The sequence below is a fragment of the Vespula vulgaris genome, chromosome 14, assembly GCF_905475345.1.
Source record: "Vespula vulgaris chromosome 14, iyVesVulg1.1, whole genome shotgun sequence".
In the NCBI taxonomy this organism is placed as follows: Eukaryota; Metazoa; Arthropoda; class Insecta; order Hymenoptera; family Vespidae; genus Vespula; species Vespula vulgaris.
This window is the reverse complement of record NC_066599.1, coordinates 4725493-4743053: the sequence shown is the minus strand read 5'-3', so window position 1 is coordinate 4743053 and position 17561 is coordinate 4725493. Positions and strand designations below refer to the sequence as shown.

Here is a 17561-nt window from a genome sequence, read left to right as displayed (position 1 = left end):
TTCAAATTTCGGAGATAAAACTTTAACACTAAATTTACCAATCAATTAAAGAATAACTGATTTTAATCATTTTTATACAAATTTCTAAATTAAATTTCATTGCGTGCTTTTTAAAAGTATTATAATTTTTCCTATTAAATACATATGATCATTTTTATACATTTTTTTGTCCTCTTCTGTTCTTTTTCTGAAATACATATGAGATATACATATTTCTATATATCAAGATAATTGAAAGTAATTGATAAATCTAAGTCTTCATCATCTTATTTTTAATTCTACAATAACATTTTAAATGTCTTTTAATTCGCTTTGATAATATTTTTAAAAAAGATTAATTTTTAATTATTGTAAACTATTTTAATACGTAATAGTTTTATAACTCGTCACAAGTTTATACTATAATTCAATATATAGATATATAGATTTTAGATTTTTGACTGAATTTATATAATTTTGCTCAAATCTCACGTAACAAAAGTAATTTTTTTATTTGCGAAATAATATCTATAAATATTTTTTTGTTTTTGATTGATCGAACAAGAAAGTAAGGTGTGAAAGAGTATTGATAATAAAAAAAAAAGTCAGATATGTTTATAATTTGTCATAATTTAATTCGTAAAATATTTTACAATGTAATTACGAGTAATGCGACACGTCGTCGGTATATTAGTGATGTTTTGCACCTATATTTATTACGTCTCGCGATAATACCAACGGGGCATAACATTTATCTCGTTTAATTCGACTGTTACGACCAGTCCTTTAAAATGTTGATTCGATAATCAACGATAATCAATAATTATTTAATTAAACCTATCGGCAATGATAACAAGTAATATTATAAATATGGATTACAGATTAATAATAAATACTTAAAGTAATCCTCCCAAAAACTTTAAATAAGTGACTGAACGTTGCCTACCGTTTGCAACATTCTTGGGCGGAGATATATAGGGAGGAGGGGATAAGGTAAGGAAAAAGGGAAAAAGGATAGTTTGATTTTCAACCCTTCGACTATTCTGTCATTCATATCACATCTTTTTATAAGAGAAGTCATTTTTAGAAGAAAATTCCGAGTCATCGTCTAATTGCATTGTCGTGCTCCTTTTAAAATATTATTTTGTGGGAAATCGTAGAAAGTAGTTCGTTCTTTCTCTTTTTCTCATCTTGGTAAACGTTTTCTCCTTGTTTGCTAGATTTGTAAATGTGAATATTTTCGTTCAACCTGACAATTTTTCGGAAGAGATTATTTACAAATAATCTGATAATTGAATTGCTTTCGAAAAACCTTACTTCGTTAGAGAATAATGATATAACCTCTATTCTGACTAGTTTCTACACTCGTCCAGTCTCCTGTTTTAATTCACAAAACAACAAAAAAAAAGAAAGTTAACCTATTATATTATTCGCTTCTATGGAAGATTTGTAAGTGACATTGTTGTTAGTTTGAGAAAGCCCGTAGATACTTCTTCGTTTTTATCTCTTTCTTCACTTATTCTTATAATCAAAAAGATATATCCTTTCATTTTTAACCTTGATATTAGTTTTTTCTATTGCATTTGATAACAAAATAAGCATCAGATGCGTTTTTGATAAGCGATAAATTTTTTTAGAGATAATAGGATAACCATTTAAAATTATAGAAATGCTTATTCGAATAGTTTCTTAGCATAATGCCAAATGCGGAAAAAGTATTCATCTCTTCTAAGAAGTCTTGCTCTCGCATAAGAATGAATATCAGCATCCATATTATGCTCTCGGAGCCAGGAACTTGTATTTTCTGTGCTGAAACTCACAGATGCAGTTTCACCTTTGTCTGTGGCTTCTGCAATTGGCTCTACTACTGATAATTCTAAGATAAAAAAGATTATGCATATGAATTTATGAAAAATAAATATTAAGATGCTATATATATATATATATCATACCTGAAGTTGGTAGTATCTTGAAAGGTTCATCGGATTCCAATGGTTCACTTAGACCAACCTCGTTTCTAACATAGATTCTCACAAGATACTCATGATTTTCTTGAAGGTCTTTTATATTTATCTTTTGTATATCAGCCTTGACTCGTCCTACCTCAATCCACATAGTCTTTTTAGCATCCCGCATAACAATTCTATATCCTTCTAAAGGTGCACCACCGTCAGATTCTGGTCTACCCCATTCTATAACCACTGTATTTGCAGCTATTTGTCTGATTTCTAATGGGGCAGTAGGTGCTGATGGTACAGCTAATAGGAGTAGAAATGTAATTAGAATAGTATTCAAATCTGTCTCATTAAATTAGTTGTATAGTTATATAATCATTAATCTTATAGATATACATACTAGCATGAGTTTTAAGAGTAACTGGCTCCGAATTAGTAGGTATACTGAGACCCATACTATTCTCGGCAAATACTCTAAACAAAAATTCACTTTCCTTTAAATTTTCAATGCAGTATTGGTGAGTTGTAGCATCCAAAGTAACGACTTTTATCCATCGTGCACCTTTACCAATTAATGGTCGTTTTTCGATAATGTAGCCTGTTTAATATTCGGAAAAGAAATATATATTATATGCATATAATAATATTTTTTAATAAACTAAAGGGTTAAAGATTAATTACCTGTAAGTTCAGTTCCTCCATTATTAGCTGGCGGAAACCATGTAAGTGTTACACTCTTACTTGTAAAGTTTATTACTCGAACATTGAGTGGACTAGATGGTGGAGCTAAAAATACAGAATATATATTTATTGCATTGTTTTGTAAATTTATTTATTTTTATACTCATTAAAATTTGTTGATAGGATTTTATTAAAAAATTGATTAATATCAAGTTTATGGTGCATATATCAAAACAATCGATGTACTTACTTTTACTTATAACAATTTTTGATGGTGGAAATATGCCTAGTAAAGCATATAAACTGCTATCTGTAAGCTTTGTTATTTCTAAGCAAAAGCAAAAGCATGAGCATTAAAGTAATAAAATTTTAAGAAATAATAAGTAATATTTTTATAAGCATAGTTTTATAAATTTAAGCATAGTTCTATAATTTGTTAAGCAATAATTTTATAAATTGGTTTTTATTCATTCACTTATTCTGTAGATATTAACACTTACTTGCTCGCTTTCCAGCTATAATTGGTTCCTCTGAAATGTATGGTTCACCCATTCCAATTTTATTTTTTGCTGTTATTCTAAAATCATATGACATATCGGTTTTTAGATTTGATACACTAATGTTTGTCATATCAGCCTTTGTGTTGCCCACCTATAATTCAATTATTATTTTTTCATTTTATTCAATATTTTGAAGATAAATATAGGATTTTATAAAATCTCAATAAATAATGGGATTTTTATAATTTATATATATACCTTCTGCCATGCTTTCTTTGTTGATTCTGTTATTTCAACAATATAATCTATAATTGGCGAACCACCATCATTTTCTGGAACTTGCCATTTTATTGTGAAAGATGTTTTGGTCATGCCAGAAATCTCTAAAGGCCCTCTTGGTGGTCCAGGTGGATCTATAATAATTAAACAGAATATAGAAAAGTTGAATATAATAATATAGATATACATTAAGTATTTTTTAATATAAACTTAATATATGTATAAACTTAATATATTAAACAAATGTAAAGAATACGTACCATAGGACATTCTTGTTTTTACTGGCTCAGATTCTAAAGGTTCTGATGCGCCTACAATATTCTTTGCAATTACTCTGAATATATATTCTACTTCTAATTGTAATTTTTGTACACAGAAACTTTCTATGTCTTTATCAACATCAGCTACTTTTATCCAATTCATCTTAGCTGTTTCACATTTCTCAATAGTATATTTTTCTATTTCAAGACCACCATCATCAATTGGTGCTTTCCATTCAATTGTGATACGATCTCGCCTGATCTCTTTTGTTATTATTGGTCCTTGAGGTTTACCTGGTTTATCTGAAAAGGAAATAATTTTATATATATGTAAAATATAATTGATAAAGAGATCTAATTTATCATTTTAACTTACCTATAACCTTGAGCTGAATATCTATAGAAGAACTTCCAGCTTCGTTAGTTGCTTCTGCTGTGTAAGTACCAGTATCTTCTCTAATAATAGAACTGATATAAATGGTTGAAATTTTCTCTACAATATGAGTTGATACTCGCTTATCGATTATCTTTTGACTATTCTTCGACCATGTTACATTCGGTGTGGGGAAACCTCTGGTTTGAACATCAATTTTCCATTCAGAATTAACAGGTAATTTCTGATTTATCAATGTTTCATCAACAATCAATTTTGGTGGCTCTTGTATCTTTAATTGACATGTGGTTTCTGCTGTGCCAGCTTCATTTTCTGCTTTTACAGTGAATGTTGCTGAAGATGTCTCTGTTGTTTCGAAGATTATATATTTTGCTACACGATTTTCATAAGTTATATTAGTATCAGCAAATGGTTGATTATTCTTGAACCTAATGGAGCAATTCAAACAATAAATAAATTATATATAAATATTTCTATATAATATGAATGAAATTATATACCATGTAATTTCTGGTGCTGGCGATCCTCTAATGAGACAAGAAAGTGTTACGGTTTCTTTCAAACCTACATTCATACTTTTTAGTGGCTCCAATATAATTGGTGGCTCTATTTCTGATGGCTTTGAAATTTTTAGATATTGTGTTTCCAAAGATGGCTCACTAAGACCTATTTTATTAACAGCTGTTACACGGAAAGTGTATTCTTTATTAGTTGTTAATTTTGTTACTGTATGACTTGTTTCAATGATTTTTTCTGTGACTTTGGTCCATCTAAAAATAAACAATACATATTTGTAAAAATTAAAGCAAAGAATTATGGATTATATAAACATTAATATATAAAATAATATATTTTATTATTTACAAAGTTTCATTTTTCTCATGGTATTCCAATATGTATTCTGTGATTGGCAAGTTTCCATCGGATTCTGGCTTTTTCCAATGCAGTGTAATACTTTCGTTTGTTAATTCTAAAGGTTCTGGAGTACCTGGCTTGCTAGGTAGCTCTGAATAAAAAAATTTTTTTTTAATGACACAAAATTAATATCTATGATAATCTCAAATTCATAGCAACATGAAAGTTGATTATTATTTGCATCAAAGCTTTTTACTTACGTGCAATTGCAATATTTATTACTATAGAAGCATCACCATGTGGATTGAAGAGTCTTAAGTTGTAATCACCAATATCTTCTTCCTGCACTTTTGTAATAGTTAAAACAGCAGATTCCTCATCTATTGAAGGAGTGATTCTCTTAGATTTTGTAACAATGCGACCATCAACAGTCCATTCATCTGTTGGCATTGGTGTTGCTGTGAATTTGACTATAATTTCAATATCATCATCTTTATTCACTGTGTATTTTGTCTGAGTATCTGGGTTAATTTTCGGAGGTGTTTCTATGACTTCAACTTTTAATCTTGATGATGTTTTTACATTCGTTACAACAGCTGTATATTCTGCAATATCTTCCGTCGTACATTTCTTCACAATGAGTTTCTTTATATTACCCTCATCAATAATAATATATTTTTCTGATTTTTTAATGATTTCTCCTTTTCTATAAATTCAATTTTTACATATTTTATTATAATTACAGAATATGTAAAATTTACATATATGTGAAAAAAAATATCTGTTATATATACCTTAACCATGTGACTGGAATATTTGATTGAGATATTTCGATTAAAAAGGTAGCATCTTCATTTACTGATACCAATGTAACATCTGGTAATTTGGCAATAAAATCTACACCAGGTTCTTCAACAGTTAATTTCGCCGAAGACGTTTGTTTTCCAACTTGGCAAGTGTAGACACCTGCATCTTCAGGTTCTGAATCGTAAATCTTCAATTTTTGCCTTTTGCCATCGATAGAAAGTTGCACATGTTCAGAGAACTGTAATTCCTGATTATCCTTAAACCAACGCACTAGTGCATCACCTTTAGTTAACTCAATATCGAAAATTGCTTTCTCTCCTCTAGCTATTGTCACATCTTGCATCTTAGTAATAATTTCTGGTGGCAATTCTGAAATATATCAAGTGAATGCCTTGTTATACTGCTCTTTATAAGTATCTATAAAATAATAATTACCAAATTATTTAAAGAAATATACGTACCAACAACAGTAACTTCAGCTGTACATTGTTGATCAGGCAATGTACATGTATATTCTCCTTCATCATGAACTGATGCACTTCTAATAAGTAATTTTCTTATGGTGCCTTCTTTTACAAATTCTAATTTTTCATTGCTTGGTTTCAATAGTACTCCATCTTTATACCATTCAACATTTACAGTTTCAGATGTTATTTCAACTTCTAAAATTGCTATTTCACGTTCCTTAACTTCGAAGTCTTGTAGCTTTCTTATAAATTCAGGCTTAGCAGCTATAAGAAAGAATTGTTTCAATTAGATTGAAGATTTTTATAATAATCAAGTGTAAATTAATTAAATAAAGTATAAATGTGATCTATCTAATCTAAAATATAATGTGATTAAGATACATACGTTTCACAGTGACAGTACTAGATGTTGTTTGATTTTTGACAGTACACTTGTATGTGCCTTCATCTATTGCATTTGTCTTTTTGATGACTAACTTATGTACTCGACCTTCCTGAATAATTTCACGATGATCCATACCACTGATTTCTTTTTCATTATGCCACCATGTAGTAGATACTGTATGAGAGGTTTCACAAATAAGTTCCAACATTTTATATTCATCAACAGTGATTTTTTCTTTTAATTTCTTTGTAAATGTGACTTTATCGACGTCCACTGTAACTTTAGCTCCATGTGAAGTCTTTCCAACTGGATTACTAGCAACACATTTATAATCACCAGCATCTGTCTCCGAATTAGCATTTCTAATCTCAAGAACAATATTTTCACCATCATAGCTTCTTGTTATGTTTGGTGATTTTTCTAATGGTTCGTTATTTCTATTGTAAAAAAAAAATATATATATGTTATATATGAAAGATAATAAAAACTAATATAATATCAGCAATATACTCACCTTAACCAAGTTATTTCTGGAGTAGGATTTCCAGTAACTTTTGCAACAAGTTTGAATGTACTCCTTTCAGGTACTATAAGTTCTTGGAATCTTTCAGTGAATAATGGTGGCTCAGGAGCACCACTTGGTATTTCTATAAATTATACAAATCTTTTAAGCACAATTTAATACTTTTTTGGTAAATAATAGAATCAAAAGATGAATAAAAATATAAGCAGAAATAAATACATCTCATACCCTTAGAGGATAAAATGCAGAACTCTTCTTTTTGCTGTTCAATATTAATAAGCAAGAAAGGCTTAAGATGTGGAGTCACTGAAATATATATTAGTAAAGCATTTGGTAATGTTAGTGTAAAACTCATCATCAGTGTGATCAAATAGTTAATAGATTTTGATTGTTAAAAATTGTAAAATAAGAAGCATAAAGAATCATAGAAAGTTTATGAATAGCAATAATGAATAACAAAATGAAGTGTTATCTTACTTTCAACTAGCAATGTTGATTGAGTTTCAGCTTTGCCAAGATTATTAGTAGCTATAACAGAATATTCTCCCGTATCTTCTAATTGTGGCTGGATTATAGTTAATGTATTTATATGACCATCTTGCTGTGGTGTTAGATTTTTAAGTGGTTTCCTATCTTTATACCATGTTACTTTTGGTGCTGGATTACCAACAATTTGAGTAGATAACATAACAGTTTCTCCTTCTCGTACAACATATGATTGTAATGGTTCTAATATTTCTGGTGGTTCCTGATTGCTAGTTTTTACCTATGGTTATAGTACGTATAGTGATGTATCATGTATTTCAGCATTTTTATTATTATAAGATTTAGTAACTTATTACTTACTTTTAAAGGTATTTCAATGGTAGCTTCACCCTCTCTATTTTTAGCAACAATTTTATAATTTCCTTCCTGTTTTTTCTGAACTTTGGAAATTTTTACTAGACTACAATACATGTGCATATCACTTTCACTTGCAATAACAATATTTTCCTTGCTGATAAGTTGTGTATCCTTATAATACCATATGATTTCAGGTTCTGGTACGGCTACGAGACGACTTTCAAGTATCACATCATCACCTTCATCAACATATTTTGCTTTAGGTTTTCGAGAGAAAGTTGGTGGAATTCCTTCGAGAATATCAACCAGAGAAGATTCTCTATATAGAAAATGAGATAATCAATTAGTATTTCTTTCACTTATTATCATAATTATTAAAAATTATTAGTAAATATTAATACCTTGACAAACTTTTTCTGGATGGTCCAGTTAAATCAGATCCGTGATCAGATAAAGGAGCTTCTACTACTAATTCTGTTGTACTAGATGCAAATCCTGCAGTGTTCTTGGCAACACAAGTAAAGGTACCTGCATCTTCAGGGAAAACTTCTCTGATAATCAAAGTTGCTACATTATCATCGTCATAATAAATTTGGAAGTCTGGTGATGGTTTAATGATAGCTGTTTGACGGAACCAAGTTATTTGAGGTCTTGGCACACCTTCTACTTGACATTCGAATTGCACTGTATATCCATCTGGTGTATGAATTGGTTGTAACTTTTCAATAAATCTTGGAGCAAATGCCTTTTCTCCTGGTGCTGGTTCTAAACAAATATAAATCATATGTATTTATTCATAGATATTTCCTATGCATGAAAAGTATTTCTTCAAACATTAAAATTTACGTATTATATATAATACTTCATATAATACAAGATAGCTATAGAAATTTGACGACTTTTAAACTCAAATTAATGATATTCAATGTAACTTAAATGTTTATTTTTTATTATATGGAGTGTAGAAATATGAGCATATTTTGACATTGGAGCATGATAAAAGAGATCATTATAAATATATTGAAAATAAGAATTCCTTTATCTTGCAGTTTTCATAATACAAATGTGGCACAAGCAATCTAATTGTTCTTACAAGTTATGATTTATATAATTCTTAGTGTCCCTTTATACTTAATATATTCCTATGCTACTGTGCAATCATATGTGCATTCTTTAATTAATATTTTTAATGAAATTCCAAAAAAACAATGAAACTTTGTAGGACAGTATCAGCATGACAATAGCTGTAATTGTTTTTGTATCCATGCTGTAAATGTTTTTTTGAAGGTGAAAACAATAATTTTTTTTAATATTAACATATGTTGAGTATTTTTATTCCATTTGATGTTCACTATTTCCCCCATAATTTTGTTAATTAATTAAATAGCATTATAATACCTATTTTAGATTATGTTTTTTTGAGGTATTCTATCCTAGTGTTTGAAGGAGTTGGTTTTATTACACCCTATATATCAATACTAAATAGAATGTCATTTATTACTATATCATATTCATATTTTTAATATTATATCTCTGTTAAATGTCCTCCGTTATTTAGGCTACTCTATTTTCCGCGCGTTTAACATTGTGCATCATGTTATCTGGTATGGTTACAATTCCTTCTTGCATAGTGGCTTTGAAGTGATTAATGTTTATATGAATAAAAACTTGAAAATTTTTGTGCAAAATTCTTCCTACATTGTTACGAAATAAATTAATTTTTTCTCGTTGAACTTAATCATTGCCTAATCATATTGGATGTAGTTTTTAAGCTGTGCATAAGACCTTGATGATTTCTTCTTTGTTGTAAAAGCAGTTGATCGAAAGTTTTTTATTCATAACTTGATCGTGTTTCGATTAGGAATGACTCTATGAGGAGGAATGTTAAAATGTCGATGGGATAATCTTTAAGAGTTACCATCCTTAAAAAGATATTTTTACTATAAACGCATAGTGTATTGCAGTTCATTGCTCCATTGTCAACTAAATAGTGTCAGTTATTCAAACACGTAATAAATTTAACTTTTGTTTACACGTCAGTATTATCTATCTATTATAATTTAAAAATTGTCAGATTGTCATTACCCAGTTCGTATAATAAAACTTACTTTCAAATACAGGTAATTTGTCGATTTTTTCATGTAATTTACGTTGTAAATACAATGTATAATGTATTTCATCTAATAGATATTGTGCTGGCACCCATCCTTTTTCTTCTGTTAAGTTTTTCTTTACAAACCACCAGTCTTGATTTGTATGATCTAAAAAAGACAATACATTTATGATACGCGCATATGTCTTTTATTATTTATTAATTAATAATAAATATATAACCCTTACCGATTATATATACTTTTTCACCCTCAACAAGATTAATTGCTTCATCTGTTTCAGCTACGTATGAACAAATTGAGTACATCGTATCGCCATCACGAACAACATATTCCACTTCTATAAAAATTATATATTTTATAAAAAACCATTATAATTATCTATATGAGTATATTAATACATGCTTATATTTACCTTCTTCGAAAATATCTTCTTCTCTGGTGATGCTAAGTGTTGCTTCTTCTGTAATTTATATTTAATGTAAAATATTTAAAACAATTAATGAATTGATATCAAATGTAGCTAAGCAACTGTTAATTATTATGATGAGCAATGTTCTTATGGTTTTTTTATTTTTCAAACCGATATGCTTTTCATCGCAGGTTTTTAGTATGAGGATCGAATGAAATTTTGGATACCTAAAGAAGGAATGATATACTCACTGTTAACTGGAAATGAAAAATTATGCTAAAAATAACGAATATATGTAGGATGAAGCTGAAAGTATATTACATGAAAATTAGAATGTTAACTGCAAAAGCAAACAATAGTAGAATATTATCAAACCTTCTTCGTAAGTAGATGGTCGTCTTTTAGCTTTTAATTTTAAAGCCAAGGTTTCATCTGTTTCCTCATAAGAATATTTTCGTTCACGTTTCAATTTCATTTTAACATCCGCTTCTTCGAATTCTTCTACAGAGTATGGACGAGGTTGTTTCTTTACTTTTCTTCTCAAAGGAAGTTTGAACTCATCGGTTTCAAGTTCGTCGATACTATACTCTTCTTTATCTTCTTCATCAGATTCGTCAATGATTTCTTCTATAATAGGACCAGAGTCATCTTCAACTTCTTGAATAAGGTGAATTGTTTCTTCTCCAGTTTCTTCTGAATATGTCATTTGACGTTTTTTTGGTTTTAAGCGAACTTTACCAGACATTGAAATATCTTCTTCTTCATATGTGTTCAATGAGATTTTAAATTCTTGCTCAACATCTTCTTTAGTTTTTATTCGACGTGGTCTGAATGTCACATTTTCTATTTCAGTAACTTCTTTAATATCGCTTCTAGGTTTTCTTTTTGGACGTAATTTACGTAATGTAACATCTTCGTATAATTCTTCAATTGGTTTAGGCGCTTGTTTCGGTGGTTTACGTTTGAAAGTGAATTCTCCAATCAATTCTTCTTCCTCTGGTACTCCGATTTCTTCTATTTGTTGGATCGTTAATTCATCTGCTTCAACTTCTTCTGTAGGTTTAATTTCTTTCTTTTTCTTTAAAGTTATATCGGTATGTACTTCATCCTTTTCTATTGGTTTTTCAGCTTTCTTTATAACTACCACATTTTCTTCAATTTCTTCCTTGCTAATATATTCTTTGGATTTTTTCTTTGGTGTCCTCTTCAAAGTGATCTCCTCTATAGTTTCATCTTCTTTCTCTTTTTCTACAAAAATAGGTTTCTTGATCGTAACTTCATCCGCTTCAGTTACAGTTTTCTTTTTCGGTTTCTTCTTTATAGCCATTTCTTCGGTTATCTCTTCAGGAGCCTTTTCTCCTTTTTTAGGTTCTGGTTTTTTCAAGACAACTTCTTCAGTTATTTCTTCAGGAACTGGCTCCTTCTTTGGTTTTTTCTTTAACGTAATTTCTTCTACTACTTCTTCTTTTTCCTCTTCCACAACAACAGGCTTCTTGATCGTAACCTCATCCGCTGCTTCTTCAATTACGGGCTTCTTCTTTGATTTTTTCTTTATGGCCACTTCTTCAGTTATCTCTTCAGGAGCCTTTTCTTCTTTTTTAGGTTCTGGTTTTTTCAAGACAACTTCTTCAGTTATTTCTTCAGGAACTGGCTCCTTCTTTGGTTTTTTCTTTAACGTAATTTCTTCTACTACTTCTTCTTTTTCCTCTTCCACAACAACAGGCTTCTTGATCGTAACTTCATCCGCTGCTTCTTCAGTTACGGGCTTCTTCTTTGGTTTTTTCTTTATGGCCACTTCTTCAGTTATCTCTTCAGGAGCCTTTTCTTCTTTTTTAGGTTCTGGTTTTTTCAAGACAACTTCTTCAGTTATTTCTTCAGGAACTGGCTCCTTCTTTGGTTTTTTCTTTAACGTAATTTCTTCTACTACTTCTTTTTCCTCTTCCACAACAACAGGCTTCTTGATCGTAACCTCATCCGCTGCTTCTTCAGTTACGGGCTTCTTCTTTGGTTTTTTCTTTATGGCCACTTCTTCAGTTATCTCTTCAGGAGCCTTCTCTTCTTTTTTAGCTTCTGGTTTTTTCAAGACAACTTCTTCAGTTACTTCTTCAGGAACTGGCTCTTTCCTTGGTTTTTTCTTTAACGTAATTTCTTCTACTACTTCTTCTTTTTCTTCTTCTACAACAACAGGCTTCTTGATCGTAACCTCATCCGCTGCTTCTTCAGTTACGGGCTTCTTCTTTGGTTTTTTCTTTATGGCCACTTCTTCAGTTATCTCTTCAGGAGCCTTCTCTTCTTTTTTAGCTTCTGGTTTTTTCAAGACAACTTCTTCAGTTACTTCTTCAGGAACTGGCTCTTCCTTTGGCTTTTTCTTTAACATAATTTCTTCTACTACTTCTTCTTTTTCCTTTTCCACAACAACAGGCTTCTTGACCGTAACCTCATCCGCTGCTTCTTCAGTTACGGGCTTCTTCTTTGGTTTTTTCTTTATGGCCACTTCTTCAGTTATCTCTTCAGGAGCCTTCTCTTCTTTTTTAGGTTCTGATTTTTTCAAGACAACTTCTTCAGTTACTTCTTCAGGAACTGGCTCTTCCTTTGGTTTTTTCTTTAACGTAATTTCTTCTACTACTTTTTCTTTTTCCTCTTCCACAACAACAGGCTTCTTGACCGTAACCTCATCCGCTGCTTCTTCAGTTACGGGCTTCTTCTTTGGTTTTTTCTTTATGGCCACTTCTTCAGTTATCTCTTCAGGAGCCTTCTCTTCTTTTTTAGGTTCTAATTTTTTCAAAATAACTTCTTCAGTTACTTCTTCAGGAACCGGTTCTTTCTTTGGTTTTTTCTTCAAAGTAACTTCCTCTATTACCTCTTCTTTTCCCTCTTTGACAACAACAGGTTTTTTAATCATTATTTCCTCCTGTGGTTTTTCTTCTGCCTCCTTCTTTTTAGGTTTCTTTAACTTCATTTTAGGCTTTAAGATAATTTCTTCTGTTTCGTCTTCAGGCAATTTAGGAACAGTTTCTTGTTCTTTGCTGGGGAATTCTTCTGTACCTTCATCTTCTGGTTTTTCTTTCTTCCAACCTTTTAAAATTATAGTTTCTGGTTCTTCCTCAGGTTTTTCTTTTTGTGGTATTCGGAACTTTATTTCCGGTTCTTCTTCCGGCTCTGGAGATTTCGGTTTTCCTGGAATTAATGGAATTTGTTCGATTTCTTGATCAGGTTTCTTTCGTTCCTCCTTAACATAAGGTTTTGGTGTAGGTTCTGGTTTAGGCTCTTCTGGTTTTTCAACTTCTTCGGGAACATACTTCTCAAGTTCTGGCCTGTCAAATTCAGTAGGTTTAAATTCTTCGTGTTCAAGTTTCATTTTGGGCTTTCGTTTCTTTTTCTTAGGTTCCTCTATTTCTATGTCTTCTTTTACCGGTTTCTTTGGGGTTTCCTCGATTTCTTCTACTTCTTTAGAGGGTACTTTCTTTAATTTAACTTCTTCGGATTGTGGTTCTTCCTGTGCAGGAATCTTACCTTTTTGTATGACCAATTTTTGTGGTTCCTCTGGTTTTTCCATCTTTTTCTTAGGCTTACGTTCATATACTGACTTATCTTCTATTTCCTCTAAAGGAACCTCCTTTAATTCTTCAAATTCCTTATCCAATTTCTCTAATTCCGTTATTTCTTTTTCTGGTAATTTAGGTTTTTTATACTTTATTTTTAATATCTTTAATGCTTCTTCTGTATTTCTAGAGAGAATACCAACCTGAACAGGATTTTCCTCAAGAAGTGTTATTTTTGGCTTTTGCAATTCAGGTGGATAGTCATTAATAAATGTTATCCTACTACGCAATAAAACCTTTGGTATTTTTGCAACTTCAGCTTCTTTTTTCTTTGATATTTCTACTTTTTTCAGTTTTATTGAACCGAATTGTACAACATCTTGTGGTTCCATGTATTTTAATTTCGTTGGCTTTATTTCCTTTCTTTCTATTTTTTGTGGTACTAATTTTTGGAGCTCTGGAGGTAGTGGTTTCTTCTCTTTCTTTTTCTTTGTTGGTTCCCATTGTATTTTTTCTGGCATAGGTTCCAACACAGGTCTTTCATATTCTGGTTCTACCCACTCTTCTATTTCATCTTTTTTAGGGATCTTCTTTTTCTTCTTTTTTGCGACAGGTTTCTCCTTTACTTCTTCCAATACACTCTTTTCTTCTTCTTTCTTAATCTCTTTAGGTTTTTCTGGTTGAACTGTTACATCTCCTTTATCGGCTGATTTAGGGAAATCTTCTTTAATAGAAGTAATATCCGGTTTACTTACGCGTTTCTTCTTTAATTTTTCCGTAATTTCATGCTTTTCTTCGATTGTAGGCACTGATTCAATCTCTACAGGTTTCTGTTCTTGAAGTTCCTCAACTATTTCTGGTTTTTCTTGTTCCTCGGGTAGTGAAATTTTCTTTTTAGGTGCCTTTTTAACAGAAACTTGTGTTACTTCAGGCTTTTTCTTTGGTGTTTCTTCGATCGAAAGTCCTGTTTCTCTCTTTGCTTTCTCTTCTGTTGGTATTTCACTTACGTTTGTATCCGTAATCACTTCTGTTGTTTGAATACCTTCTTGCGTTATGATTGTTGTTTTTGGTTTTTCTTCGATTCGTTCATCTACTTTAAGTTCTTCTACAGTATCCTCTTTTTGTTCTTCTATCTGCTTCTTGGGGAACTTTTGAACATGTGTTTTCGTCACTTTCATTTTTTCCTCAATTTTCAATATTGGACGAGCTTGATCTGTTGGCACTTGTTCTTCAGGTAATTCTTGTGAAGTTATTTCTGTCATTACTTCAGTGACCTGAATACCTTCTATAGGAATAACTTCAGGCGTTGCTTTCTTTGATTTTGCTTTCTTCAACTCTATTTCCTGAATTATTTCCTCCGGTTTTTCTTCTTCTTTTTCCATGGCTTTCTTTTCATCTAATGGAATAGGGAGTATTTTTTCAGCTTTTTTCTTGGGCATTTCTACAGAAGGAATATCTTCTATTGCTTCCTCTGGTTGTTCTTTTATTTCTTTAACTTTCGATTTCTTGGGTGCTTTTTTACTAGAAACTTTTGTAGTCTTTACAATTTCTTCTGCTTCTTCTTCAATAATAGAAGCTTGCTCTTCCTTTGGTTTTTCTGTTTGAAGTGGAACTTCACTAATTTCTGATATATCTTCTTGTGTTTCCTTTGGAGCCTTCATTACCAAAACCTTATCCACTATAATCTTTTCTTCCATAGTTTCTTCTACTTTTGCAACATCTTTCTTAACTTTTAATTTTGGAATTTGTTGCGTCGTATCTTCTGATATTGTTTCGGTTACTTGTATGCTGTCTTCTGTTGTAATGGTCGGAGAGATTTTTTCCTTTTTTGGTTTTTTCGAAACTATTTCTTCAACCCGTTCCTCTACTATTTGTTCTTGAATATCATCTATTTTCTTCTTTTCCTTTGGTGCATTCTTAATAGTAATATCAGTTACTTTGACTTTTTCCTCCTTAAGCTCAGTTTGCGTTGTTTCCTCTGGGAAAATTGTTTCTTGCTGTGGTAGCTCTTTTATATAAGACCCCGTTATTATTTCTGTTATTTGTATACCATCCTTTGATACGATTTCCTCTAATGCTTTTGCAGTGATAGGTTTTTCTATAACGATCTCTTCAATTCGTTCTTCAGGTATTCCAGACTCTGTGATCGTGCTCTTTTTCTTTTTTATTATTTTTTTTGATGGTGTTTCAGTGATCTCTACTATCTGTTGTTCCTCCATAATTTTGGCTTCATCAGCTGTTTTTTCTATTACTTCTTGGGCAACGACGATTGGCTGATCTTTTTTTGCTGGTTTCTGCTTTTTAATTATTTTCATTGTTGGAGTTTCAATGACTTCAATTATTTTTTCTAAAGGTTTCTTTTCTTCTTCTATGATTGACTTAGCTTTTTCCTCCTTTGGTTTTTCTATAATAAATTCTTCTATCACTTCCTCTGGAATACCATCGTCTTTTATAACAGTTGTTTTCTTCCTAATGATTTTTTTCGAAGGTGTTTCTACAATTTCCACAATATCTTTCTGTTCCATCATTGATATCTTTTCTAACGGTTTTTCTATAATCTCTTCAATAACTTGTCCTTCTTTTTCTTTTGATTTTGGTTTAATTTTCTTTCTTATGACTTTACGCGTTGGGCTTTCTATTATTTCCTCTTCCTCTATGATAAGAGTTTCTTCTTTTGTTTGAGGAGCTTCTATTTTAATTTTTGTAATTTGAGCACTTTCCATTACATCTGTGACTGGTTGAACTTTTTCTTTCTTTGGTTTTTCTATTATTAGTTCTTCAACGATTTCCTCTGTGACTTCATCAGTTATTTTCTGTGGTTTTTTCTTCTTTTTAACAACTTTCTTAGTAGGAGTTTCTTCGATAATTTCTTTCTGAATTTCCTGTTATTTTACAAATATAATATAACATTAATATTATTTAATAACTTAAGAAATATATACAATTATGTTTTTATATCAGTTTATCTCACCTCTTCTGTTGTCTTCTCTACAATATCTGTAAAATAGAAGCAATTATATTAATGCACTAATTATAAAATAATTAATATATATATTAATAATAATTAAATAATATTAAAATAATTATTAAATACTTTGCGCAGTAATTTTGCTCTGTAAATATTTTAATGTTATATCTTTAAGGGGTAAGTAAATATATCGTTACGTTCTTTTATTTTTTACTATAAAAATAATAAATAGAAATATATATTTTAATCGAAAAAGTATATCAGTTTAATGTAATATTAATTTTAAATATTATTTTAATATGATATTTCCGTTGAAATTAGGGATACAACCAATCCCAACCTATATTGTCTGTATGAATGAATAAGGTAGTAAATGGTGTTATATGCAGTATACTTGTGTTGATGTATTTTTTTGGAAATATTTTAGGAATAGATGTACAATATACGTATATATGTAGAAAATATATATTTATATATAATATAAAATATATAATATAAAATATATATTATATATATATACACATAAATATTACATACTTATGTATGTAATATATTATATATATTATATACACATTATATATATAATATATATAGCTTTTT

The 17561-nt window shown here is 30.3% G+C and overlaps 1 protein-coding gene across 2 annotated transcripts in view; it reads right to left on the bottom strand.

Annotated features, from left to right (window-relative positions):
• Positions 1 to 589: 589 nt before the first annotated feature.
• Positions 590 to 17561, bottom strand: part of LOC127069216 (titin) — a 126850-nt gene continuing 109878 nt past the window's right edge. For both annotated transcript variants that reach the window (XM_051005999.1, XM_051006000.1), the window contains 25 exons: positions 16965 to 16990; positions 10827 to 16875; positions 10455 to 10502; positions 10269 to 10379; positions 10037 to 10189; positions 8330 to 8693; positions 7932 to 8247; positions 7563 to 7851; positions 7314 to 7391; positions 7077 to 7209; positions 6563 to 6999; positions 6172 to 6441; positions 5698 to 6079; positions 5164 to 5609; positions 4913 to 5054; positions 4549 to 4818; positions 4031 to 4476; positions 3655 to 3957; positions 3374 to 3528; positions 3116 to 3266; positions 2866 to 2943; positions 2616 to 2720; positions 2335 to 2532; positions 1932 to 2237; positions 590 to 1855 (listed from right to left, as the gene is read on the bottom strand). In XM_051005999.1, coding sequence (XP_050861956.1) covers positions 1653 to 1855; positions 1932 to 2237; positions 2335 to 2532; positions 2616 to 2720; positions 2866 to 2943; positions 3116 to 3266; positions 3374 to 3528; positions 3655 to 3957; positions 4031 to 4476; positions 4549 to 4818; positions 4913 to 5054; positions 5164 to 5609; positions 5698 to 6079; positions 6172 to 6441; positions 6563 to 6999; positions 7077 to 7209; positions 7314 to 7391; positions 7563 to 7851; positions 7932 to 8247; positions 8330 to 8693; positions 10037 to 10189; positions 10269 to 10379; positions 10455 to 10502; positions 10827 to 16875; positions 16965 to 16990 — 11459 coding nt within the window. In that variant the 3' untranslated portion in view covers positions 590 to 1652. The remainder of the gene's footprint in view (positions 1856 to 1931; positions 2238 to 2334; positions 2533 to 2615; positions 2721 to 2865; positions 2944 to 3115; positions 3267 to 3373; positions 3529 to 3654; positions 3958 to 4030; positions 4477 to 4548; positions 4819 to 4912; positions 5055 to 5163; positions 5610 to 5697; positions 6080 to 6171; positions 6442 to 6562; positions 7000 to 7076; positions 7210 to 7313; positions 7392 to 7562; positions 7852 to 7931; positions 8248 to 8329; positions 8694 to 10036; positions 10190 to 10268; positions 10380 to 10454; positions 10503 to 10826; positions 16876 to 16964; positions 16991 to 17561) is intronic.